At 48.7% G+C, this 27,977-nt stretch overlaps 2 protein-coding genes across 5 annotated transcripts; both read right to left on the bottom strand.

Annotated features, from left to right (window-relative positions):
* Positions 1-11: 11 nt before the first annotated feature.
* LOC117871368 (olfactory receptor 51G2-like) lies at positions 12-26,454 on the bottom strand. 4 transcript variants are annotated; one of them, XM_034759293.1, is made up of 3 exons: positions 7,544-7,671; positions 5,582-6,560; positions 12-554 (listed from the first exon to the last, which is right to left on the bottom strand). In XM_034759293.1, exon 2 carries the CDS (start codon positions 6,518-6,520, stop codon positions 5,585-5,587), a length of 936 nt encoding a protein of 311 aa, XP_034615184.1. In that variant the 5' UTR covers positions 6,521-6,560; positions 7,544-7,671; the 3' UTR covers positions 12-554; positions 5,582-5,584. The 4 variants fall into 4 exon arrangements, with proteins under 4 accessions (XP_034615184.1, XP_034615185.1, XP_034615186.1 ...); XM_034759294.1 differs by lacking the exons at positions 12-554; positions 7,544-7,671 and adding an exon at positions 25,988-26,454 and having other exon boundaries at positions 4,166-6,560; XM_034759295.1 differs by lacking the exons at positions 12-554; positions 7,544-7,671 and adding an exon at positions 25,994-26,454 and having other exon boundaries at positions 4,166-6,560.
* On the bottom strand, positions 21,758-24,307 carry LOC117871370 (olfactory receptor 51G2-like). The gene has a single exon (XM_034759296.1). The coding sequence runs from the start codon at positions 24,169-24,171 to the stop codon at positions 23,236-23,238; it is 936 nt and encodes a 311-aa protein (XP_034615187.1). The 5' UTR covers positions 24,172-24,307; the 3' UTR covers positions 21,758-23,235.
* Positions 26,455-27,977: the final 1,523 nt, after the last annotated feature.

Raw genomic sequence — 27,977 nt, 5'->3', positions numbered from 1 at the left:
TTCTTACCATTCCTTCTGGGGCATCTGGCATTGGCCATTGTGAGAAGACAAGGTACTTGGCTAGATGTAATGTCAGTCTGATGCAGTATGGCCATTCTTAAGTTCTTAATTATCCCACTCTTAGAGTTTGGAACAACACCCCGTCTCTGCTAAATGCTTATCACCAAGCAGATCTGACTCAGTGTCCTCCCTTTGGCTACTTGTGACCAGAGCTACATAGTCATCCACAGCCTCCTTAAAACATATAGGTTTCTTAGCAAACAGCACAAAACATTAGAGAAATTGTTTTTAAAATAACAGACAGCTGTCACACGTCTATACTCATGTATCTCACATATTATTGAAAGCTAAGTTAGACCCGCTTTGCTCTGGAGATGGAGAAACAGAAATGATCCAACTTACATATAGGTAGAAGCCCAGCAACAGAATGGGAGATATCCAGTATATTGCATCCGATGCAGCATGTGACATATATGTGCATTCGGTGCAAGGAGCTCCTGGTCCTCAGAGATGGTGTATGGACTTTGGAGACCAAGGTGGCTGAACTGGAGAAGCTAAGGGAGACAGAGAGGTACATAGATGAGACTTTATGGGACAGATTGGAACAGTCCCACCCCTGGTCAGAAAGTCTCTGTCCTGCTGGGTTTGCGATGACTGGGAGAACTGCATGGTGACTTGCCTTCCTGGAGTGAAGGTTGCAGATCTCTCAAAACATCTGGATAGACTTATGTGTAGTGCTAGGGAAATCGTGGTACATGTTAGTACCAATGACATAATGAAGGATAGGAGAGAGGTCATGGAGACCAAATTTAGGCTGCTAGGTAAGAGATTGAAGTCCAGGACCTCCATGGTATCGTTCTCTGAAACATTTCCAGTTCCATGTGCAGGGCTAATGAGACAGGCAGAACTGTAGGGTCTCAAAGCCTGGATGAGAAGATGGTGTCGTCAGGAGGGTTATAGATTTATTGGAAATTTGGAAACATTTGGGAAAGGAGGAAGCCTATACAGGAAGGCTGGGCTCCACCTAAACCAAAATGGAACCAGAATCCTGACACTTAAAATTAAAAGTCTCATAGAGCAATTTTTAAACTAAGGGCTGGGGGAAAGCCGACAGGTGCAGAGGAGCATGGTTTGGGACAGAGACATCCCTTGGGGGGTGATCTATTCATGGAGATTCTTTATGTCCTAGTCAAGAGAGAACGGAAGATGATAAAATACAGATAGGATCTGATGAGAAACAGTCAAATGAAAAAAACCTCCCATTTAATTACATCATATAATGGCATACAGCTAAAAAGTGACAGATCATAAAGTGTTTTTATACCAATGCTAGAAGTCTAAATAATAAGATGGGTGAACTAGAGTGCCCCCTCTTAAATGAGGATATTGATACAATAGTCATCACAGAAGCTTGGTGGAATGAGGATAATCAAAGGGTGGAAAATATATCAGAAGGACAGAACAGATCGTGCTGGTGGAAGAGTTGCACTACGTGCTAAAGAAAGTGTAGAAACAAATGAAGTAAAAATCTTAAATGAACCAAACTGTACCAAAGGATCTCTATGAATAGTAATTCCATGCGCTAATAAAAAGAATATAGCAGTAGGGATATGTCATAACTATAAAGGGAAGGGTAACAGCCCTCCTGTGTACAGTACTATAAAATCCCTCCTGGCCAGAGACTCCAAAATCCTTTTCCCTGTAAAGGGTTAAGAAGCTCAGGTAACCTGGCTGGCATCTGACCCAAAGGACCAATAAGGGGACAAGATACTTTCAAATCTTGGTGGGGGAAGGCTTTTTGTTTGTGCTCTTTGTTTTGGGGGTTGTTCGCTCTTGGGACTAAGAGGGACCAGACATCAATCCAGGGTCTCCAAATCTTTCTGAACAAGTCTCTCATATTTCAAACTTGTAAGTAAACAGCCAGGCAAGGTGTGTTAGTTTTTATCTTTGTTTTCTCAACTTGTAAATGTACCTTTTTGCTAGAGTGTTTATCTCTCTTTCCTGTAACTTTGAACCTAAGGCTAGAGGGGATTCCTCTGGGCTCTTTAAGTTTGATTACCCTGTAAAGTAAGGTTCCATCCTGATTTTATAGAGATGATTTTTACCTTTTTCTTTAATTAAAAGCCTTCTTTTTAAGAACCTGATTGATTTTTCCTTGTTTTTAGATCCAAGGGCGTTGGATCTTGATCCACCAGGAGTTGGTGGGAGGTAGGAGGGGGGATGGTTAATTTCTCCTTGTTTTAAGATCCAAGGGGTTTGGATTTGTATTCACCAGGGAATTGGTGAAGAGTTTCTCAAGGCTACCCAGGGAAGGGAATTAGCACATTTGGGAGTGGTGGCAGCGGACCAGATCTAAGCTGGTAGTTAAGCTTAGAAGTTTTCATGCAGGCCCCCACATTTGTACCCTAAAGTTCAGAGTGGGGAAGCAGCCTTGACAGGATATATTACCGATCAGCTGACCAGGGTGATGGTAGTGATGGAGTTGTTACTCTGTGGATCCCTGACACAGCCCTGATCCTATAGTCTCAGAGTATCTGAGCACCTTGAATGTATGTATCCTCCTGCCATCACTAAGAGGGAGGGCCAAGATATTATCCACCTGAGCAGAGGCTTGGAGACAGCAAATGGATTCCCCATGGCCACAGTCGAAAGGGAATTAAACCCACTTGTCCTGAGTCACAGAGCAGTGCCTAGACCACAGCCCCAGGCTTCCAGCCATCTGAGCGGTGACAGGCCTGGATGGAATCTCTGCTGCACCTGCAGGGCTTCCCCTCCCTGCCATGCTGTACAGAGCAGGGATGGCAAGGAGCAAGTTACAGAGGTTCGATTCTCTGGCCTCTTCTCCCCCTGCGACAGCAGAGTTTAGAGCAGCCTGGGCACTTGTCTATCCTCTGCCTGACTTTAACAGCTTCCAAGAGCACAGCACACTCTGGCCATGTCCGTGCAGAGCCACCACAGAGTGCCCCCAGGGGCTTGAGGTAGCTGTTCGGGTGCCCAGCTCTTACCTCTAGGGTCCGTGCAATGTCTTACTCTCAGCCTGGAGTATTTGAAACAAGAGCTCCCTTTGTGGGGGTCACATTTATTCATCTATCCTCCAACTTGACCAGTTTGCTTTACTCATGAACACCCTATCATCCCTGTTGTTGGTGTCTGCATTGCTTCAGACTTGCTGAACCCCCTTTTCCCTTTACCCCCCCAAACCCATCTCTTACCACTAGGCCCTGCCCCCTGCTGATCCACTTCCCCTGAGGCTCCACTTCCTGGCAACCCCAGAGAAGGCCACTCCAGAGCATCTACTGTGATATTCTCTGATCAAAATATGACCATTTAGATCATTTTTGCAACCACTGTTATATATTTGCAACACACTTGTACAAAATGTGACATGTAAGATGTCTATGAAGAGGTTATGCTTTGCTGGTTATAGCTGTGCTAACTGTATTCATGTATCATTCTTGTATTTGAAGGTATGACTATTGGCTCTATACCTGGATTTCAAATGTTTGCTCCTGGGGTAATGCCCACAAACTAGTTAGCCTGTAATTCTTGGAGAGACGATTCAAATTAAGGGCTGATCAAGAAACACTTAAATGACAATGGACCATGGGAGACGCCCATCTACACTGAATGGACTGTCCTGCAAATGTACTGTCCCCGTATAGGTAATGGTTTCCTGCTGTGACTAAGGAAAATTATGTTGGAGATGTGATTCTCCATGTGATTCCAAACCCCAACTTGTCACCTGTAATTTTCCACTAGCTGTGCTGAGGGCTTTGTTTAAAACAACGGTTTTCCCTCCACATGGCAGAAGCTATAAAACACTATAAAAGAAAACATCTCCGTTTTGCTTCTTTCCTGCTCAAGGTTCTGGACTATGAACTTAAACTAATGGGAGCGTTCTCAGCAATAGAATGAGGTCCTTCCAGTGATTTGGAAGCAACCAGAGACTCATCAAGGTAGTAGCTTATTCCATCACTGCTACAAGCCTCAAATAAGAACTTTACATTTATTGTACATATTTGACTCCTTTAACCAATTTTAACTCTCACTTTTCTTTCTTTCTTTCTTTCTTTCTTTCTTTCTTTCTTTCTTTCTTTCTTTCTTTTTCTTTTAACAAATAAACCTTTAGATTATAGATACCAAAGGATTGGCATCAGCATGATTTTTGGGTAAGATCTGAGCTATATATTGACCTGGGTGTGCGGCCGGTCCTTTGGAATCAGAAGCACATGTTATTGATTTTAAAGAACCACACATCTTTAAATCTAATGTTTTTGTGGGGAACATGAAATGGCAGAATAACCACCAGTTTTGGGGTCTGTCTGCCCTTTTTCTCAGCAGTTTGTCCTGAATTTGGTATTCACAGTTGTCACCCACCAAAGCACGGTTACAGCTACCCTGGGAGCCCAGGCTGCTGTGAGGATTCCCAGGCTCTCCACCTTCTCTGGGGATGTGTCTCAAGGGGCAGAGACATAGGCTGGGGCATTCTTTTGGGCCCCCCAGTCCCTTGCACAGGGCAGGTAGAGGATCTGGGGCTCCTCACAGAGGCTCTGGTTCCCTAATCAGCTCTTTCTAAGGACTGGCTCTGGCTTCTGGCCTGGACAGGGGGTGGAGCTTCATTAGAGGAGGAGAAGCAGCAAGTGGGGCCTCCAGGGGGAAAAAGAGGGGAAGGGTCACTGAGGGGACGTGGCTCCCGGCCTGTGTCCCACTTTTGCTTTTTGAAAAGGTGGTCACCCTACACTGAATGAGCTGGGCTGGGATAGGAGCTAGCTGGGCCTGAGTTGAGGCCAGTTTCCATTGTTTTGCATTGCTGGGGCAGCACAAATGGAGCGGACGGGAAGGGAACCTAGGCCTGAGTCTCTTACCTTTACTCCTGTGTGTCAGACCATTACTCAGACATGCAGTTCTGCCCTGCCTCAGTGGGGAGTGGACATAATAGGTGTGCTGTGTGCAAAGCCATTAATGAAGGGGTTGCCCGAATGGCTTCTCCTGATGCTCCTGTGTTAATTATGTCTCTGATACCACTCAGTCACAAGAACCTGGCAGAGGGTGTATCGGAAAGGTGGGTGTTTGTGCCCCTTGAATAGCCCCCATCCACAGCTGGTGCAGCACCCATTGGTCATACTGAACCCAGAGCGCTCAGGAAGGAACACGATTGTTACAGCAGAACAGCTCTGCAGCTGTTTTCATAGCCCTTGGATGTTTAGCCAGAGATGGTACAGTGACAGGCCAGGTATAATGGGAAACAATATTCACATTCCTTCTCTTTATTGACTATCAACAGGAATTGTGAGGTCAGAGCGGCCACCAATATGGCTCTTTATGGGCCAACATCGCACCGATCCCCTGGCTTTCCACAAACAGTCACTTTGTAAATGCTGCTCCTTGCCTTGGTCTCCCTCCCCCAGTGTCCAATCCTCCCTCACCATCCCTGTCATCCCTCATCAGACTTAGACCCAATCTAAACTTCTCTATGGACAGGAGTTCGGTAACTCATGTCATCTTGGATGTAAGGTCCATGATGGAATAGGTGGCCCATGTTTTTTGTCTCCCATGTCACTGGACCAGGTGGTGAACTGACCCTTCACTTGATGAACATCCTGATTATCCTCACACGAAGGTGTTTGCTTTTCATACTGTACACAATTGGATTTATCATCGGTGGGAGAAGCAGGGAGATGTAGCCTATGAGAATCTGAAATAACGGAAAAGAGCCCTCCCCGAATCTGTGTATCAGAGACAAGCTGATCTCTGGTGTGTAGAAGAGCAGGAGGGTGCAGAAGTGGGAGACGCAGGTGTTCAGGGCCCTCAGGGACTCCTTGTAGGATGCAATGCTCAGCACTGTTTTGAGGATCATCACATAAGAGAGGAAGATGAGCAGCGAGTCCAACCCCATTGTTATGAGTTTAGTAAACAATCCATAGATGCTGTTGACTGTGATATCTGAACAAGCCATCTTCATGACCTCCTGGTGCAGGCAGTAGGAATGGGAGAGGACATTGGCTCGACAGTATTGGAACCGTTTCAGGAGAAAGGGAAGTGGAAGTTTTATGACCATCGCTCTTAGCACAGCCACAAGTCCCATCTTGGCTATTCTCGGTGGGGTTAAGATGGTAGAATATCTCAGTGGATTATGAATCGCGATGAAGCGGTCAAAGGCCATCAACAAAAGCACAGAGGATTCAATGCATTGAAGCAAGTGGATAAAGAACAGTTGGGCTAAACAGGCATTGAGGCTGATCTCCCTAGAGTTAAACAAATATATGCCCAGTATCGTCGGTATGGTGGTTATCGATAAGCCAAGGTCTGTGACGGCCAACATGGAAATGAAAATATACATGGGCTCATTGAGGCTTGGATCTCTTTTTACAGTGAACAGAATGACTGAATTTCCTATTATTGAAATAACATACATGAAGCAGAAGGGGATAGAAATCCAGAGATGTGTGTCTCCATGACTCGGTAGCCCGGAGAGAAGGAATATTACAGTTTTTAATTTTGTGTCATTGACAGCTGACATAATGTACCGGGCAGGTCCAAGGCGTTCTGAAATGTCCTTCCTAAAAAAAAAAATAAGAGGAGTTTACATTATATTTAGTATGTAATCATTCCGCTCTCAGTGCAAGTCTACAGCCTAGCAGAGTTCAAGTTAGATAAGCAAAAACATACTCTAGGATTTATATGGATGTTATCAGTCTGACTGGATGAGACTTGTAGTCCATCTACCCCAGTAACCAGTGGCCATGTCCAGAAGCTTCAGAGGAAGGTGGAAGAAGCCCTGAATTAGGCAGCTATGAGATAACCTGCTCCCAGAGAGTTTCTCCCTGACACCCACTAGTTAGACATATTTTGTGGTGTAAATCAGGAAGGTTCAGAGCCTCTCCAAAACTTTTTTAAAACAATCCTCTCTTCTGTTATTGGATTTTCTGTTTATTCAGTCCCTCTTTGAATCATGCTAAGCTCTCGACCCCATTGATACCTTGTGGCTGTGAATTCCACAGCCTACTTGAGCACTGTATGATTTTACCATTGTGACCTTAGAACATAAAAACATAGGGACAGCCATAGTGAGTGAGACGAAAGGTCCATCTACTCCAGTATCTTGTCTTCAACAGTGGCTTATGCCAGGTACACCAGAGGGAATGAACAGAACAGGTCACCATGAAGTGATGCACCATCCATGAATTTATGTAGTTTTCTTTTGAACTCTGTTATACCCTTCACACAGACACTCTTTCTGGCTCTCCACTTCTGAGTGTGATCCCTTGTATCATGGTATGTGGGCAAATACACGGCAAGTGCATGGTGAAAATGGTTATTGTATTTATCTGTCCTGCACTGAAGCTATTTTAAAATCTGTGTTATAGCTTCATTATATGAATTATTTTTTTCTGCACCCTTTAAGGTCCAGGTTATGCAATTGCCTCTTCCCAACATATAGGTTTCATTTTTAGGGTCAGGTCTTTCAATAACAGTGATATCAACATCCTCACATCACAGTTTCATGTGTAAATTCAGTCAGAACCAGGCTCTATTGACTCACCCTTACCAAATACTCCCAGTGATATTCTCTGATCCTCAAGAATCCCTCGAAGAGAAGCTGAAGTTGACTTAATCCAGAGACTGTGATCATTCTCCTGCTTCTCTTTATCCCCCTGGGACCTGCGTCCTCTGCCCATGCAACAGTCTGTAGACATTTGGAAAATTACAAGCTAACACTGACAGTTACTTCAGCTGGGCAGGGGAGAAGTTGGTGTCACAAATGGGTCAATACTTCATACACTGGTATTGCACTAATATCCACTTCAGTGTACAAGTTACCTGAGCCATTCTCATTTAATTGGTGATGGGGGTCAATTAGATAAAAAGTCTTTTACACTTCCCTTTCCTGCACCTCAGCTAAACTCTTTGCTGAAACCCAGACCAGTTACCATAAACAACACAGCTGTATTCACAATCAAGCTAGAGAATAAAATCTTTGACAATGTATTTGCTGATTAAATTTCCAGGAGCAAATAAACCCAAGTAGATTTGGGAACTAGTTACTGACATTCCGTGGGGTCTCCTGTCATTCAGCCTCTGGCAGGATCAGGCCCAGAGCACACGGCACCTGTAGAAATGGGACCCCTTGAGAAATCCTGACTCAGGGCATCAGGGTTTTAACACTCCGAGCTCAGGTTTCTGTGTAACTTGAATAACCCACTGAGCACCTTGGGCAGATGTAGAGAACAGGTTCCCAAGCTATCTAGTGCTGCCTGTCCTCCTGCCCCTGTTACGGAGTCACTCTGACAGCTCAGCCAAGTTCGCTGCGGTGGCACAGAACATCTTCAAATTTAAACAGCTCACAGCCTTTACCCTTCACTGCACATTGTAAAGACAGTGAAACCTCCCAACGTACCCAATTCCTGCTAGAAGGGAATCTGCTGACACCAGCTGTCTTTACCATAACTGTCAAGGAATCAGTGGAGAGATTGCACGGGCAGCAGGCAGTATCTGTTCAGATAGGGAGGCAACTGTGTTTATGAAGCATGTCTGCACATTCCCTTGAGGTCCACCCAGGCATTAGGGAACCTCAGCTGCTTGGCTCCGTGTGCATGAGCTTTAACCCCTGTCACAGCCAATGGCACACTTCCAGAGGCCAAATCACAGGGGATGTTACCCAAGTGTACTGCAGCACAAGCCCTGCTGCAGGCTCTATTCCTAGAATCCGGGCTTGTCATCACTGTTGCAATGGTTCTGATTAGTCACAGGGCTACCTCGAGGGCGGCTGAGTGGTAACAATGATGCTGTCCCAGCTGTGATCTTGCTGAAATAAAATAAAATAGAATAATAATATGGGGCTGATTACTCCCTGGCAGCCCTGATTCCTGCATTACAAACCCGGGGGTAACCCAGGGAAGGGAGATTCCACAAGGCTCCCTACATGGAAATTTCCCTTGGATCCTCCCAGTAGGAGAGGACCCTTCCCTTTTCCATGAGGAACAAGGGAGAAGGAGGAGGATTTCGGAGGGGAACGAGGGAGTGTCACAGGGATACCGGGAGTTTCAGCACAGTCACCAGACCGGTGTTTGGAAGCCATTGCAAACAATGGAGCAGCAGACACAGGAGTCTCATCTTAGATGGTTTGGTTGGGAGAAAGTAGTCTGAGGGCAAAGGTCAGCTTCACACCTTGACCCCATAACACACTAAGCACAGAGCACTGTGGTGACTGGACCCAGGCTCACACAGGTTTCAGCAAAAGCTGCTTCCACAAGAAACTAGTAAACAGATGGGAAGATGCTCTCAGAGACACAGGGAAACAAGACTAGGTCGAAGCAGGGATTTAGGCATGGATGGGCCGGGGGGGGGGGGGCGGGGTTCACCCACTGAGCATCCAATCCACCAGCTGGGACTCCCGACTCCAGTTTGGTGCCCAGCTGTATCCCTCTCCTGCTGGTCCAGACCACTGATTCCCTGGTGTCTTACCCCAGATGAGGATGTGCCTTGTTTGGGCCAGTAGTGGATTATCACCCTGCTCCGTTCCACCCATCTGCCACTCCTGTGGTGAAGCAAGGTCTGGGTGTGGGTGATTGCCCTTCTCCTCCACTCGGATGCCAGAGAGTGGGTTGGGACACTGGAATAGCGCTGGGCAGTAGGATTGGGGTAAACCCACCATCCCATAATGACTGGGTGGGGAAAGCGGAATAAGCCTCCATCCCCTGACACCATGCCCTGACCCCACTCCCTGGCACGAGCACTGTGTGCAAACCCCTGCACCCTTGATCCCATTTCCCCAGTTTGAGGGGGGCTGCAGAAAGGATGGAGAGGGAACCTCAGTTTTCCTGGCTGAGCCAGGGCCACACAAATCCCTAATCTGCCTCTGTAGGGGGTGATGGGGCTCCTGAAAGCTGGGCCCACCCAGTTTTCCTGTTCTAGCTACAACACTGGTCCCAAGAGCCCCTTGGCTTCCCAAAGGAATGTAAGTTGGATCATTTCTGTTTCATTATCTCCAGAACAAAGTCCGTCTAACTTAGCTTGTAGTGGTATATGAGCAGGGCCGGATTAACTCTTCTGGGGGCCAAGGGCTATTAGAATTTGTAGCCCCGCCTAGGCTCCAGGGTGGGGAGAAAGATGAGGGGAGAATGTGGGAGGGAGCTGCAGTATGAGGCAGGAGGGTGGTGCAGGAGGGGGTGAGGGCTCCAACTGTGTATGTGGGCTCTGGGGTGGGTCTGAAGAAGAGGCGTTTGCAGTGCAGGAGGGGCTCAGGGCAGGGGGTTGGAGTGGGGGTGTGGGGTCTTGGCAAGAGTTACAGTGTGGGGGAGGGCTTACGGTTGTAGTGTGGGGTCTGGGAGGGACTTAGAGTTCAGGAGCAGGCTGGGAGGTTGGGTTTGGGGCCTGTTTAGGATACGCAAGTGTGCTAAGGGTTGGGGCAGGGGGTTGGGGTGCAGGACACTTACCTGGGGCAAGTCCTGATTGGCGGGCGGGGCAGGTAGCCCCACACAGTCCTGCGCTTGCCTGCAGATACCACCCCCCCGCAGCAGTGGAAGGAGTTTCCTGATGCTCGCACCAGCTCTAGCCAGGAGGCAGGGGATGGCAGCTCCCTGTCACTCATTCCCAGCTTCTGGGTTATGGAGGCTAGGGACACCACACCTTCCCATCATGGCTAATAGCCATTGATTGACCTCTCCTCCATAAATGTGTGTAGGTCTTTTTGATCCCTGTTATAGTCTTGGACTTCACAACATCCTGTGGCGAGGAATTCTGCAGGTTGTCTGTGCATTGTGGGAAGAAATACTTCCTTTTATTTGTTTTAAACCTGCTGACTATTCATTTCATTTGGTGACCCCTAGTTCTTCTTTTATGTGAAGTAGTAAACAACACTTCCTTCTTTACTTTCCCCACACCAGTCATGATTTTATACACCTCAATCATATCCCCCCTTAGTTGTCTCTTTTCCAAGTGGAAAAGTTACGTTTTCAAGTTGCATTCCTTTGGAGCTCTTGGGACCCATTCTAGTTTCCCTGTGTCTCTGAGAGCATCTTCCCATCTGTGTACCTCTTTGTTGTGAAAGGAGCATTTGCTGAAACCTCTGTGAGACTGGCACCAAACCATTGTTCCTCTCTGGGGCTAGTGTTCGGGGTGGGGGTAGCTGGCATCTCATCATATTGAGATTACCAGGAACTCAGGGAATTAAACTCCTGTGACATCATTAAACAGGAACCCAAGAACAATTCATTTTCCAGATGAAAATGCCGAGTCATGCTTTCACCTGAATCCACTGAAGGACAAATCCATTGGCCTGGGCATGGATTAGGGTCATAGTGGACAAGCAACTCCACATGAGCTCCCAGTGTGATTCAAATGGGCTAATGTTACCAATATGGACATAGGCCTGGAAAGGACCTCCTGGGTCAGTGTGCCTGGTCCCCTGTTATGGCAGGAGACCCAGGCATATCATCCTGTGAATAAGCCTGTGTAAGCAGGGTCTGAGTGAGTTCTCCCGACAGCTGTCCAGGACGGGGAGAGACTTCAGAAGCAAACGTTATTTTCATGAACACACTTACTCTGCCTGGGTATCCAGCAGATAGAGTGGTGATGCTCAAAGTGATCAACTTTGGTTAGTGTTGGGTTACAAATCACTATCGTACTGAATGAATTGGGGGTGAAATGTTATCAATGTTATTGTTATTTTTTGTATGAATAAAGGGGAGCAGAACTGTGCTTAACCTGCCCCAAATGAGGGGGTCACCCTCAGCTGAAAGTATCACGTCAAGCAAGGTGCTCGATTGACAGATTCCTGTGAGGGTAATAGGGGTGGGGACAGGTGTCCTAGCCAGGATGTATGGCCTCTTCCTAAGGGTCCTAAGGCGCCTGGAGAGTGTGGGCTGCGGCAGGCCCGGGCGCCTGCGTATTCTGGCAGGCAATAAGAGAAGGGCTTGTTGCGAGCCTATCAGAGAACAGATTGGGGACAGCCAATCAGGGCCCAGCTCAGCCATATAAAGGACTGCTCAGGGAGAGAGTAGTCAGTTGGTCCCAGGCCTTCAGAGGGGAAGGTCTGTCTCCAGAGCTGGGAGGCCAGCACCACGGACAGCACAGTGCAGGCCAGCCTTGGAGAGCGGGAGAAGGTCCTACTCCGTAGCCTGCCAGGCGGCAGGCCTGGAAGGAAAAGGCCTAGCGGGGAGGGAAGGGCCGTTGGGGAAGCAGTCCATAGGAGCAGGCAGAGGAGGAAGGAGAAGGAGGACAGCAAGGCTGTCGCTAAAGGGCCTCTGGACCGGGACTCAGAGTAGTGGGAGGGCCTGGGTCCCTCCCTTCCCCCCTTTTTTTGTTCCCTTTGGCCCTACACTCAGCCATAGGCCACAGGGAGCGGCCAGCTGTAACCATGCCAGATTCTGGACTGTAGGGATCGGACTTAAGGGTGTGGGACTGTTGATCATCCAGCCCTCCCCCCGGAAGGGAGCGCAAATGGACAGAAGGACACTGTCAGAGGGCAGTGTTCCAGAAAGGGGACCCTGTGCTTCGGGAGCAACGCGGGTCCACCAGCCAACCCAAGGTGGAATGACAGGCGGGAAACCACCAGAAGGAGGCACTCTACTAGATCGAACTGATTCCCCGAGGTGACCAGTAGGAGGCACCGTGGTGGAGAGTCCCAACGCTGTCACACGTGGTACCAGAAGTGGGGAACGGGATCCGGACCTGTTAAAGGGCCCAGAGGGTGGGGGTTTGCGTCGGAAGCACCCCGCTGACCCTCCTCCCCCAAGATGGAGGCCGAGAAGCTACTGAAATGGATGCTGGAAAAGCAACAGGAGCAGTTGGCCCAGCAGCAACCGCAGCAGGTGCAAATGCTACAACAAATGACTAGCCAACAGCAACTGCTGATGACTCAGCATCAAGAGCACCAGCAGCAGCTCCTGCAGGAGTTGGCCGCCCAGCAGCGGGCGCAGCAGGAACACCTAGTACAACAGATGGCCATGCTATTACACTCAGCAGGAGGCACCCCTGCTGCACCCATGGGGACCGGACTTGGGGATACCTTAGGGGCACTACCGGTACGCCTCACCAAGATGGGGCCTGAGGATGACCCAGAAGCATTTTTGGTGATGTTTGAGTGGGTGGCGACTGCTGCCCGGTGGCCCTATAAAACATTGGGCCACCTTGCTAGCCCCCTACTTAATGGGGCAGGCTCAGGTCGCATACCGTAGCTTCGACCCCTGGGAAGCCCTCGAGTACACCTGAGTGAAGGCGGCCATCCTGGATCATACCAGCATTATCCTGGAAACCTACCGCCAGCGCCTCCGCAAGGAACAGTACCCTCCGGGGGCCCGACCCCGCGCTGTGGCCCAACGCATCCGAGACTACTGCTGGAAATGGTTGAACCCGGAAGGCTTGATGGGACCCCAGGTAGCGGAGATGGTGCCCCTAGAACTGTTCACCCAGGTCCTGCCCCCGGGAGGAAGTGCCTGGGTATGACGACATCGACCTTGTCAGCAGTGGTGGCCTTGATGGAGGACTACTTATCTGCCGAGGGAGCGGAGGCGCCACCCTGAGCGGCAGGGAACCTTGGTCGCAAGGGAGGGACAGAGAAGGGGAATCTCCGCGGGTTGGGACCCTCCGAACCACTGGCAGGCAACCGGTATGGGCCTCCGAGGCCTCCCAACCCCGAGCCCAGACACAAGTTACCACAGGTGATGACTCGGAGGGAGCACCAGCCTCCGGAGCAAGCAGGCCCCCTTGGGGGAGGCACAGGGCCGGCCGAGGCTCAAGAGAGATGCTGGGGTTGCGGACAAGAAGGACATTTTCGACGAGATTGCCCTTTCATGGACTGCAACTATGGGCAAGCCTGAGTGGCCGGATGAAGGGCTCGGAAGAGAGAGATAGGAAAGCTGGTAGTCCCTGTACGGGTCGAGGGGACCCCCACAAACACCCTCGTACACTCGGGGTGCAGTCAGATGCTCATACGAGAGGGGCTGGTCCCGAACCTTAATCTTTCGGGGCCCCTGATCCACTTACAGTGTGTGCATGGAGATATCCGCCCGTACCCCACAGCCTGGGTCAAAATAGGAGTAGGCTGCTGAGAGGAGGGTCTCCAGGTAGGAGTGGCCCCCAGGCTGGCCTACCCGGTGGTGCTGGGATGAGATTGGCCGGGCTTCGGGGAGGTTCTCCTGAGGTACCAGCCGCCCGAACCCCAACCCGACAGGACTAAGGTGCCTAGAATGGGACTGCTCGGGCGCAGACCAAGGAGTGACCCCGGTGAGAGGACCTCCGCAACCCAGGAGGCCCCCGTGGATCATCCTGGAGATAGGCCCCGTTCAGTGGAGGACGCCCAAGCAGAACTAGAGCGTGACGGGGACTTCTTACAGGAACAATGGGAAGACCCAACCCTAGGCAGAGCCTGGGAGCAGGCCACCAACCCTGACACCGAGGGGGGCATGACGCCATGGCCTCCACAGGACCCCCGCTTTGAAATATGGCGGGACCGCCTGTACCGCACAGCGCAGGAACCCCAGACCCGAGAGACGTTCCGTCAGCTGTTGGTCCCCTGGAGACTGCAAGCCGGCCTCCACCAACTAGCCCACGCGAACCCTTGGGCAGGACACCCAGGGCGTGAGAAGACCCTACAGAGGGTAGCTCGCCGTTTTTTCTGGCCGGGCATACACCAAGAGGTGGGAGACTTTTGCGCATTGTGCCCAGAATGCCAGCGAGCCGGGCTGAAAGGGGTAGCCCGCACGCCCCTGGTACCCATGCCGGTCGTTGGGGTACCCTTTGAGCAGATTGGGATGGACCTCGTCGGCCCCCTCGAATGAAGTAAGACAGGGAACCGCTTTATCCTAGTGGTGGTGGATTATGCAATGCGGTATCCCGAAGCCATTCCCCTAAAGACAGCAAAAGCACCAACCATCGCGAATGAACTAGTAAAGATTTTCGCCTGGGTTGGGATACCCGGGGAAATATTGACTGATCAGGGCATGAACGTGTCCTCCAAATTAATAGCAGAACTATGTCACCTCATCCACAAATGGACTCTCCGGACATTGGTGTACCATCCGCAGGCCGATAGCCTGGTAGAACGGTTCAACAGCATGCTAAAAGCTATGATGCGGAAGTTTGTAGAGGAGGACCCCTTGCATTGGGATGCCTTGTTGCCAGCCTTATTATTCGCTATAGGAGAGGTACCACAGGCCTTGATGGGGTTCTCGCCCTTCGAGCTCTTATACGGGAGGCAGCCCAGGGGGATATTGGACCTCCTGAAGGAGGAGTGCGAAGCCCAGGAGATGCAGGTCCTCGGAACCACGCAATATGCTCTACACCTCCGGAAGCGACTCCAAACGTTAGGGGCCTTCACTCGGGAAAACTTGGAACGGGCCCAAGCATGCCAGGAACACCTCTATAACCGCGGGACTAGAGGGAGAAAATTCAGCCCAGGCGATTGGGTGCTGCTCCTACTGCCCTCAGTGGAGTCGAAACTCCTGGCCAAATGGCAGGGCCCCTATGAAATAATCTGACGAGTGGGGCCGGTTGACTACGAAGTCAGACTACCAGGACGACGTAAGGAGACTTGCATTTACCAGGTCAATCTTCTGAAGGCCTGGAAAATGCGGGAAGCCCTGTTCATTGGCCCGTCCATCCAGATTCGGAACTTGGACCCCTAGCGGGAGATATTCCCGACCCCAGACCGGCCACGTTGGGGTCAGGCCTCAATCCCAGACAGAGAGGGCACTTACAATGGTTAGTGGAGGAATTTCCGGATGTTTTATCTACCCGCCCGGGCCGGACGACTCTAATGAGTCATCATATCACCACCGACCCCGGGAAGAGGGTGAGGGACAACCACCGACCATTACCCAAGAGAATGTGGGATACGGTCCGGCAGGAGGTAGAGATGATGCTGGAGATGGGAGTGGTGGAGGAATCAACGAGCGAGTGGCATAGCCCTATCATCTTAGTCCCGAAGCCAGATGGGATGACCTGGTTTTGCATCGACTTCAGAAAGGTCAATGCTATCTCCCGCTTTGATGCATACCCAATGCCGAGGGTGGATGAATTGTTGGAGCATCTCGGGGGAGCCAGGTATCTGTCAACCATAGACCTAACTAAAGGATACTGGCAGATCCCCCTCACGCGAAACTCGCGTGCAAAGGCAGCCTTCCCCACCCCTTTCGGCCTCTTCCAGTTCAGAACCATGCCATTTGGGTTACACGGAGCAGCGGCTATGTTCCAACGCTTGATGAACAAGGTCCTCCAACCCCACGACCAATATGCGGCGGCCTACATAGATGATATTGTAGTTTACAGCCTCGACTGGGAGAGCCACCTACACCACTTGGCAGGGGCGTTACAGGCCCTCAGAGCGGCCGGCCTAACGGCTAACCTGGCAAAATGCCACCTAGGGCAAGAAGAAGTGACCTACCTGGGATACACGGTAGGAGGGGGGAAACTAACGCCCCGGATTAGCAAGGTACAAGCACTCAAAAACGTACCCGTCCCCAAGATGAAGAAGCAAGTGCGTTAGTTTTTAGGATTAGCTGGGTACTACCGCCGTTTTGTGCCGGATTTTGCATCTATAGCCACCCCCCTGTCAGATCTGACAAAGAACTCTCAGCCTCAACAGGTACAGTGGTCCGAACAATGTGAGAGAGCCTTTGCCACATTAAAGGAACGGCTCACTCGAGAACCTGTCCTACGCCACCCCAACTTCACAAAGGACTTTATACTTCAAATGGATGCGTCCGAAGTGGGCTTGGGCGCAGTGCTCTCCCAAGAAATAGACGGGGAAGAACATCCGGTACTATACCTAAGTCGTAAGCTGTTCCCCTGGGAAAAGCATTTTTCGGCGATAGAGAAAGAGGCCCTAGTGGTACAGTGGGCTATCGACGCCCTACGTTACTACCTGCTAGGGAATAGTTTTAAGTTGATCACAGACCACGCCCCTTTGCGATGGATCCACAGCATGAAGGACACAAACTCTAGAATTATGCGGTGGTACCTCTCCCTCCAGCCTTACGACTTCCGTGTGTTCCACCACCTGGGTAAGGCCCATACTAATGCAGATTTCTTCTCCAGGCTGGGGGAGGAGGGGGAGGAAACAGACCGAGATGGGGGATCCTTAGCACAGGGGGAGGTCTGCGAGGGGGCAGCCGTGCCCCACCCCAACTCCAGCGGCACCAGGCAGGTAGCCCCGACAGCGGAGGACTCGTCCCGCTTGTACTGGGTATGCTCCAAGTGTACAGAGAGTACTAAGGGAGAGGGCATAGCCCAGCCTAGGCACGCAGCCACAGGAGAAGGACCTATGCGGGAAGCCCTGGTGGAGGACCGGCCCACACTCCTGAAGCCGCCAGGAACCGTGACTTCTCCAGGTCGAGGTGGAGCCTCACTGTGGGAGGAACCAGAAGGGGTGGCGGACCTCGAGACCCGAGGCGGGATGACAGGCGGGAAACCACCAGAAGGAGGCGCTCTACTGGATCGAACAGATTCCCCGAGGCGACCAGTAGGAGGCACCGCGGTGGAGAGTCCCAATGCTGTCCCAGGGTCCCAGGTCTGGTTTAACATGTTCCTACCTACTGCTCAAAGCTAGAGCTAAATAGAGTCTATTGGGAGCCTTTTATTATTTTCAGTGATCAAATGAGAACTGAAATCACTTGTGGTGAGACGGCATTACTGCCTGGCCTGCTAAAAGTTGAAAATCACTAAGAGCTGACAATCACTAAGAGACTGACCTTCCAAAAACAAAGCAGAGATACTGGTGGCAGCAGAAGCGGACTAACAGTCTGCCAGTGGAGAGGAACTGCTTCTGGCTGGATGGCCAGCCGCAGCAAGTGCTCAGATGGCAGAGCAAGCAAGGTGCCTTCTTCCCCAGGTGGGAGGTGAACTCACACATATGCACCTTTCAACCCTGTGTTCTCACTGACCAAGGTTGACCACAGTGAGTGGGGTGAGGAGAGGGAGCAGAGAGGGACACAGTAAAGGAACTTTTCGTTGTAGAACTCAAGCATATGAAGCAGAAAACATTGCCCCACACGCTCTGTCTTTCTCCCAGTTTTATGTTTATGGCATTTTCCCTAATTAATATCGGATGACTTCCCTCCCAAAATTAAAAGTATCAGAGGGGTAGTCGTGTTAGTCTGAATCTGTAAAAAGCAACAGAGGGTCCTGTGGCACCTTTAAGACTAACAGAAGTATTGGGAGCATAAGCTTTCATGGGTAAGAACCTGAGGGCCTATTGTAATTATGCAAACTGTGGGCCATTAATGGTGGTTTGGAATCTTGATGACTCCCATTAACCAAGACAATTGTCTGCAAATGGCTCTGTTTTACCTGTAAGTCTTCCTGTATATGCGTGTGCTGGCAAGTGGGAAATGAAGTCTTGCAGTGGCATGTGATCATGTCACCTGAACTGGAATTCATCTTTAACCTGGTGTCTTTCCATTGACAAGGAGGGAGTGGGAACCCAGAGAGGGACAAAGAATTCCCGCCTTATGCAAAAGATATATAAAGGGGTGGACACAGAACAAAGGACAGAGAGGAGCCATCATGAAGAATCCCCTAGCTACCACATGAGCTGGAACAAGAGCTGTGCCAGGGGAAAGAATTGTGCCCAGGCCCGGAAAGTGTCCAGGTTGAGGAAAAAACTTACTGAAGCATCTCTGAGGGTGAGATTATCTGTATTCAGTTTGATTAGACATAGATTTGCACATTTTATTTTATTTTGCTTGGTGACTTACTTTGTTCTGTCTGTTATTACTTAGAACCACTTCAGTCCTACTTTCTGTATTTAATAAAATCACTTTTTTACTTATTAATTGACCCAGAGTATGTATTAATACCTGGGGGAGCAAACAGCCATGCATATCTCTCTATCAGTGCTATAGAGGGCAAATAATTTATGAGTTTACCCTGCATAAGCTTTATACAGGGTAAAATGGATTTATTTGGGTTTAGACCCCATTGGGAGTTGGGCATCTGAGTGTTAGAGACAAGCACACTACTGTTATCTGCTTTCAGGTAAACCTGCAAGTAATTCAGACCCTGGGTCTTTGTTGGAGTAGATGGCTGTGTCTGGCTCAGCAAAGCAGGGTGCTGGGGTCCCAAGATGGCAGGGAAAGCAGGAGCAGAGGTAGTCTTGGCACATCGGGTGGCACCTCCCAAGGGGGGTTCTGTGATCCAATCCGTCACAGCCAGGTCATAGCTTTCGGACATTCGATCATTAGAAATATAGATAGCTGGGTTTGCCATGACTGGGAGAACTGCATGGTGACTTGCCTTCCTGCGGATCTCTCGAGACATGTAGATGGACTTATGCGTAGTGATGGGGAAGTCGTGGTATATGTAGGTATCAATGACATAATGAAGTATAGCAGAGAGGTCCTGGAGACCAAATTTAGGCTGCTAGGTAAGAGATTGAAATCCAGGACCTCCGAGGTAGCATTCCTGAAACATTTCCAGTTCCGTGTGCAGGGCTAATGAGACAGGCAGAAATGCAGGGTCTCAAAGCCTGGAGGGATATAGATTTATTGGGAACTTGGAAAACTTTTGGGAAAGGAGGAAGCCTAAGCAGAAAGGCTGGGCTCCACCTAAACCAAAATGGAACCAGAATCCTGGCACTTAAAATTAAAAGTCTCATAGTTTAAAAATTGCTCTAAGGGCTGGGGGAAAACTGACAGGTGCAGAGGAGCATGGTTTGGGACAGAGACATCCCTTGGGGGGTGATCTATTAATGGAGATTCTTTATGTTCTAGTAAAGAGAGAATGGAAGATGATAAAATACAGATAGGATCTGATGAGAAACAGTCAAATGAAAAAACTCCCATTTAATTACATCATATAATGGCATACGGCTAAAAAGTGACAGATCATAAAGTGTTTTTTTTTACCAATGCTAGAAGTCTAAATAATAAGATGGGTGAACTAGAGTGCCCCCTCTTAAATGAGGATATTGATACAATAGTCATCACAGAAGCTTGGTGGAATGAGGATAATCAAAGGGTAGAAAATATATCAGAAGGACAGAACAGGTTGTGCTGGTGGAAGAGTGGCACTATATCTTATATAAAGTGTAGAAACAAATGGAGTAAAAATCTTAAATGAACCAAACTGTACCAAAGGATCTCTATGAATAGTAATTGCATGCACTAATAAAAAGAATATAGCAGTAGGGATATATTACTGATCAGCTGCCCAGGATGGTGATAGTGACTGAGTTGTTGCTCTGTGGATCCCTGACACAGCCCTGATCTTACGGTCTCAGCGTATCTGAGCACCTTGAATGTATTTATCCTCTCGCCACCACTGCGAGGGAGGGCAGGGCTATTATCCACCTGAGCAGAGGCTTGGAGACAGCCAATGGATTCCCCATGGCCACAGTGAACAAGGGAATTAAACCCACCTGTCCTGAGTTGTATGTAATCTCTACTGCACCTGCAGAGCTCCACCTCCCTGCAGTGCTGTAGAGAGCAGGGATGGCAAAAGGAGCTAGTTACAGTGGTTTGATTCTCTGGCCTCTTCTCCCCCTGCCTTAGCAGAGTTTAGAGTAGCCTGGGCACTTGTCTATCCTCTGCCTGATTTTATCAGCTTCCAAGAGCACAGCACACTCTGTCCATGTCCCTGTGGATCAGGGCCACCACAGAGTGCCCTTTGGGGGCTTGAAGTAGCTGTTTAGGTGCCCAGCTCTTCCCTCTAGGGTCCTTGCAATGACTTACTCTCAGCCTTGAATATTTAAAGCAGGAGCTCCCTTTGTGGGGTCACATTTATTCAGTCTTCTCCAAAACACAAGGTCTCCTACCCTCCAACTCGACAAGTCTGATTTACCCTTAAACACCCTATCATCCTTTTTGCTGGTGTCTGCATTGCTTCAGACTTGCTGCAACCCCTTTGCCCTTGAGCCTCTCCCCCGCATCTGTTACCACTAGGCCCTGCTCCTTCACTTCCCTTGAAGCTCCGCCTCCTGGCCACTCCAGAGCCAGGCCACTCCAGAGCATCTACTGTGAGGTTCTCTGATCAAAATATGATCATATAGATCACTTTTGCAACCACTGTTATATATTTGCAACAAACTTGTACAAAATGTGGCATGTACGATGTCAATGAAAAGGCTATGATATGCTCTTTGTGGTTGTGCTATCTTTATGCATGTATCATTTTTGTATTTGAACATATGACTATTGGCTCTATACCTGGATTTCAAATGTTTGCCCCTGGAGTAATGCCCACAAACTAGTTAGCCTGTAATTCTTGGAGAAACTATTCCAATTAAAGGCTCATCAAGAAAGACTTAAATGACAATGGACCATTAGAGATGCCCATCTACATTGAATGGACTGTCCTGCAAATGTGATTGTCCATGTGATTCCAAACCCCAACTTGTCACCTCTAATTTTCCACTAGCTGTGCTGAGGGCTTTGTTTAAAACAATGGTTTTCCCTCCATATGGCAGACGCTATAAAACACTGTAAAAAGAATCATCTCCATTTTGCTTCTTTCCTGCTCAAGCCTCTGGACAATGAACTTACACTAATGGGAGTGTTCTCAGCAATAGAATGAGGTCCTTCCAATGATTTGAAAGCAACCAGATACTCATCAAGGCAGCAGTTTGTACCATCACTTCTACAAGCCTGAAATAAGAACTTTGCATTTATTATTGGTATTTGACTCCTTTAACCAATTTTAACTCTCACCTTTCTTTCTTTTTCTTTTTTTCTTTTTACAAATAAACCTTTAGATTATAGATACCGAAGGATTGGCATCAGCATGATTTTGGAGTAAGATCAGAGGTATATATTGACCTGGGTGTGCGGTTTGTCCTTTGGGATCAGAAGCACCTGTTATTATTTTAAAGAACCACCCATCTTTAACTCTAGTGTTTTTGATGGGGATATAAGCCTGGAATATCTAAGGAAACTGCTTCTATGACTTCTTGTTAGCCATTGTAGTGAAAGAGAAGGTAACTTTGTGTTGCTGGTTTAGTATATCTCATGGTAGAATAATCATTAGTTTTGGGGTCTGTCTGTCCTTTTTCTCCACAGTTTGTCCTGAATTTGCTATTCATAGTTGTGATCCACAAAAGCACGGTTACAGCTACCCTGGGAGCCCAGGCTGCTCTGGGGATTCCCAGACTCTCGACCTTCTCTGGGGATGCGTCCTGAGGGGCAGAGAGAGAGGTTGGCACATTCTCCTGTTCCCCCTGTCCCTGTCCCAGGGGAGGTGGAGGATCTGGAGCTCCCCACAGAGGATTTGGCTCCCTGATCAGCTCTTTCTAAGGCCTGGCTCTGGCTTCTGGCCTGGACAGGGGGTGGAGTCCTGGTGGAAGAAGAGGAGCAGGGAGTGGGGCCTCCAGGGAGAAGAAGAGGGGCAGGGGTGGGGTCACCGAGGGGACCAGACTCCCAGCATGTGTCCTGATTTTGCCTTTTGAAAAGGTGGTCACCCTACACTGAATGGGCTGGGCTGGGATAGGAGCTAGTTGGGCCTGAGGTGAGGCCAATTTCCACTGTTTTGCATTGCTGGGGCAGAACAGATTGTGCAGACTGGGAGGGAACCTAGGCCTGAGTTTCTTACCTTTACTCCTGTGTGTCAGACGCTTACTGATACAGGCAGTTCTGCCCTGCCTCAGTGGGGAGTGGACCTGGCAGGTGTGCTGTGTGCAAAGCCATTAATGGAAGGGTTGCCTGAATGGGTTTTGCTGGTTCTCCTGTGTTAATCATGTCTCTGACATAACTCAGACACAATCACCTGGCTGAGGGTGTAGGAGAAGAGTGGCTGTCCATGCCCCTTGAATAGCCCCCGTCCACAGCTGGTGCAGCACCCATTGGTCATACTGCACCTAGAGCGCTCAGGGGGGAACAGGATTGTGAATAGCTCTGCAGCTGTTTTCATAGCCCTTGGGTGTTTAGCCAGAGACGGGACAGTGACAGGCCAGGTGTAATGGGAAACAGTATCCACATTCCTTCTCTTTATTGACTATCGACAGGAATTGTGAGGTCAGAGCAGCCACCAATACACCTCTTTATGGGCCAACAGCCCAACAATCCCCTGGCTCTCCACAAACAGTCACTTTGTTAATGCTGCTGCCTGCCATGTTCTCCCTCCCCCAGTGCCCTGTCCTCCCTCACCATCCCTGTCCTCCCTCACCAGGCTTAGACCCCGTCTGAACCTCTCTATATAGTGGAGATCAATAACTCATGTCATCTCGGATGTAGGGGTCCAGGATGGAATAGGTGGCCCATGTTTTTTGTCTCCCATGTCACAGGACCCAGGTGGTGAACTGACCCTTCACTTGATGAACACCCTGATTATCCTCACACGAAGGTGTTTGCTTTTCACACTGTACACGATTGGATTCATCATCGGTGGGAGAAGCAGGGAGATGTAGCCCAGGAGAATCTGAAGTAAGGGATCAGAGCCCTCCCCGAATCTGTGTATCAGAGACAAGCTGATCTCTGGTATGAAAAAGAGTAGGAGAGCGCAGAGGTGGGAGACGCAGGTGTTCAGGGCCCTCAGGGACTCCTTGTAGGACGCGATGCTCAGCACTGTTTTAAGGATCATCACATAAGAGAGGAAGATGAGCAGTGAGTCCAACCCCATTGTTATGAGTTTAGTAAACAATCCAAAGATGCTGTTGACTGTGATATCTGAACAAGCCATCTTCATGACCTCCCGGTGCAGGCAGTAGGAATGGGAGAGGACATTGGCTCGACAGTATTGGAACTGTTTCAGGAGAAAGGGAAGTGGAAGTTTTATGACCATCGCTCTTAGCACAGCCACCACTCCCATCTTTGCTATTCTCGATAGGTTTAAAATGGAAGCATATCTCAGCGGGTTATAAATTGCAATGAAGCGGTCAAAGGCCATTAACAACAGCACAGAGGATTGAATGCATTGAAGCAAGTGGATGAAGAAGAGCTGGGCTAAACAGGCATCGAGGCTGATCTCCCTTGAGTTAAACAAGTATATGCCCATTATCGTCGGTATGGTGGTTATCGATATGCCAAGGTCTGTGACGGCCAACATGGAAAGGAAAATGTACATGGGCTCATGCAGGCTTCGATCTGTTTTTACAATGAACAGAATAACTGAATTTCCTAATATAGAAATAACATACATGAAACAGAAGGGGACAGAAATCCAGAGATGTGCATCTCCATGACTTGGTAGCCCGGAGAGAAGGAATATTACAGATTTTAATTTTGTATCATTGACAGCTGACATATTGTACTGAGCAGGTCCAAGGTGTTCTGAAATGTCCGTCCTAAAAGAAAAATAAGAGGCGATAAAATGATATTTAGCAAGTAATCATTCTGCTCTTAGGGCAAATCTACAGAGTCCCAGATCTCAAGGTAGATAAGCAAAAACATGCTCTTGGATTTAAATGGATCTTATTAGTGAGACTGGATCAGACTTGTAGTCCATCTCCCCCAGTAACCAGTGGCCATGTCCAGATTCTTCAGATGAGGTGGAAGAAGGCGTGAGTTAGACAGCTATGAGATAACCTGCTCCCAGGGAGTTTCTCTCTGACACCTACTCATTAGACATATTTTGTGGTGTAAATCAGGAGGGTTTAGAGCTTCTCCAAAACTTTTTTTAAAACAATCCTCTCCACTGTAATTGGATTTTCTCTTTACTCAGTCCCTCTTGGAATTCTGCTAAGCTCTTGGCCCCATTAATACCCTGTGGCTGTGAATGCTACAGCCTACTTGCATACTGTATGATATTACCATTGTGACCTTAGAACATAAAAATGTAAGAGTGGCCATACTGGGTGAGATGAAAGGTCCATCTAGCCCAGTATCCTGTCTTCTACAGTGGCTTAGGCCAGGTGCCCCAGAAGGAATGAACAGAACAGGTCATCATCAAAGATGATGCACCATCCATGAATGTATGTAGTTCACTTTTGAACTCTGTTATACCCTTCACACAGACACTCTTTCTGGCTCTCCACTTCTGAGTGTGACCTCTTGTATCATGGTATGTGGGCAAATACATGGCAAGTACATGATGAAAACTGGAGTACTTGTGGCACCTTAGAGACTAACAAATTTATTAGAGCATAAGCTTTCGTGGGCTACAGCCCACGTCTTTGGATGCATATAGAATGGAACATATATTGAGGAGAAGTATCAGAGGGGTAGCCGTGTTAGTCTGAATCTGTAAAAAGCAACAGAGGGTCCTGTTGCACCTTTGAGACTAACAGAAGTATTGGGAGCATAAGCTTTCGTGGGTAAGAACCTCACTTCTTCAGTTGCATCAGGAATCATAATACTGAAAAATCAGTGGGAGAACACTTTAACCTGTCTGGTCATTCAATGACAGACCTGCAGGTGGCTATTTTACAACAGAAAAACTTCAAAAACAGACTCCAACGAGAGACTGCTGAGCTGGAATTGATAGGCAAACTAGATACAATTAACTTAGAATTGAATAAGGACTGGGAATGGCTGAGTCATTACAAACATTGAATCTATCTCCCCTTGTAAGTATTCTCACACTTCTTATCAAACTGTCTGTACTGGGCTAGCTTGATTATCACTTCAAAAGTTTTTTTTTTTTCTCTTACTTAATTGGCCTCTCAGAGTTGGTAAGACAACTCCCACCTGTTTATGCTCTCTGTATGTGTGTATATATATCTCCTCAATATCTGTTCCACTCTATATGCATCCGAAGAAGTGGGATGTAGCCCACGAAAGCTTATGCTCTAATAAATGTGTTAGTCTCTAAGGTGCCACAAGTACTCCTGTTCTTTTTGCAGATAGAGACTAACATGGCTGCTACTCTCTGAAACCTGTCATGATGAAAACGGTCATTGTATTTATCTGTCCTGCACTGAAGCAATTTTAAAATCTGTGTTATAGCTCCATTATATGAATTATTTTTCTCTGCACCCTTCAAAGTCCAGGTTATGCATCTGCCTCTTCCCAACATATCGGATACATTTTTAGGGTTAGGTCTTTCAATAACAGTGATATCAACATCCTCACATCACAGTTTCATGTGTAAATTCAATCAGAACCAGGCTCTATTAACTCACCCTTACCAAATGCTCCCAGTGATATTCTCTGACCCCCAAGAATCCTTCCAAGAGAAGCTGAAGTTTACTGAATCCAGAGACTGTGATCATCCTCCCGCTTCTCTTTATCCCCAGGGGACCTGTATTCTCTCCTCATGCAACCGTCTGTAGATATTTGGAAAATTACAAGCTAACACTGACAGTTATTTTAGCTGGGCAGGGGAGGAGTTGACATCACCAATAGGTCAATACTTCATACACTGGTATTGCACTAATATCCACTTCAGTGTACAAGTTACTTCAGCCATTCTCATTTAATTGGTGATGAGGGTCAATTAGATAAAATGACTTTTACACTCCCCTTTCCTGCACCTCAGCTAAACTCTTTGCTGAAACCCAGAGCAGTTACCACAAACAACACAGCTGTATTCATAATCAAGCTAGAGAATAAAATCTTTGAAAATGTATTTGCTGATTAAATTTCCAGGAGCAAATAAACCCAAGAAGATTTGGGAATTAGTCACTCACATTCCGTGGGGTCTCCTGTCATTCAGCCCCTGGCAGGATCGGGCCCAGAGCACACGGCATTTCTAGAAATGGGTCCCCTTGAGAAATCCTGTCTCGGGGCATCTGGGTTTTAACACTCCAAGCTCAGGTTTCTGTGTAACTTGAGTAACCCACTGAGCACCTTGGGCAGATGTAGAGAACAGGTTCACAAGCTACCTAGTGCTGCCTGTCCTCCTGCCCCTGTTATGGAGTCACTCTGACAGCCCAGCCGAGTTCGCTGCAGTGGCACAGAATAACAGCTCGCAGCCTTTACCCTTCACTTCACGTTGTAAAAGTAGTGAAACCTACCTACGTACCCAATTCCTGCTAGAAGGGGAGCTGCTAACACCAGCGGTCTTTACCATAACGGACAAGGAGACATCGGAGAGGTTGCACAGGCAGCAGGCAGTATCTGTTCAGATAGGGAGGCAACTGTGTTTATGAAGCATGTCTGCACATTCCCTTGGGGTCCACTCAGACATTAGGGAACCTCAGCTGCTTGGCTCCGTGTGCACGAGCTTTAACCCCGTCACGGCCAATGGCACACCTCAAGAGGCCAAATCACAGGGGATGTTAACCAAGTGGACTGCAGTACCAGCCCTGATGCAGGCTCTATTCCGAGAATCCGGGCTTGTCATCACTGTTGGAATGGTTCTGATTAGTGACATGGCTACGTCGAGGGCGTCTGAGTGGTAACGATGATGTCGTCACAGCTGTGATCTTGCTGAAATAAAATAAAATAGAATAATAATATGGGGCTGATTACTCCCTGGCAGCCCCTTTCATGCATTACAAACCCAGGGGGCAGCCCAGGGAAGGGAGATTCCACAATGCTCCATACATGGAAATTTCCCTTGGATCCTCCCAGTAGGGGGGACCCTTCCCGTGGAAGTATCACAAGGATGCTGGGAGTTTCTGCACAGTCAGGCTGGCAGAGATAGTCTGAGGGCAAAGGTCAGCTTCACACCTGACCCTCTAACACACTGAGCACAGAGCACTATGGTGACTGGGCGCAGGCTCACACGGGTTTCAGCAAAAGCTGCTTCCACAAGAAAGCAGTAAACAGATGGGAAGATGGTCTCAGAGACACAGGGAAAGTAGACTGGGTTGAAGCAGGGGTGTAGCCATCCACATAGCATCCAAGCCCCATCAACCATCTAGGACTCCCGACTCCAGCTTGGTGCCCAGCTGTATCGCTCTCCTGCCGGTCCGGACAACTGATACCCTGGTCTCTTGCCCCAGATGGGGATGTGCCTTGTGGGGGCGGGTTTGGGCCAGTAGTGGATTAGCCACTGGTCCTAAGCCAATGGTGTCACCCTGCTCTATTCAGCCCACCTGCCACTCCTGCAGATAAGCGCGGTCTGGGTGCGGGGGATTGCCACCCTCCCTCCATCCGGCTGCTGGAGAGCAGGTCGGGGCACTGGAATAGCACCAGGCAGTGGGAGTGGGGCAAGCCGAGCATCTC

This window comes from Trachemys scripta, chromosome 1 (genome assembly GCF_013100865.1).
Source record: "Trachemys scripta elegans isolate TJP31775 chromosome 1, CAS_Tse_1.0, whole genome shotgun sequence".
NCBI lineage: Eukaryota > Metazoa > Chordata > Testudines > Emydidae > Trachemys > Trachemys scripta.
The sequence above is the reverse complement of the archived record's forward strand: the minus strand, read 5'-3'. Positions and strand labels throughout refer to the sequence as shown.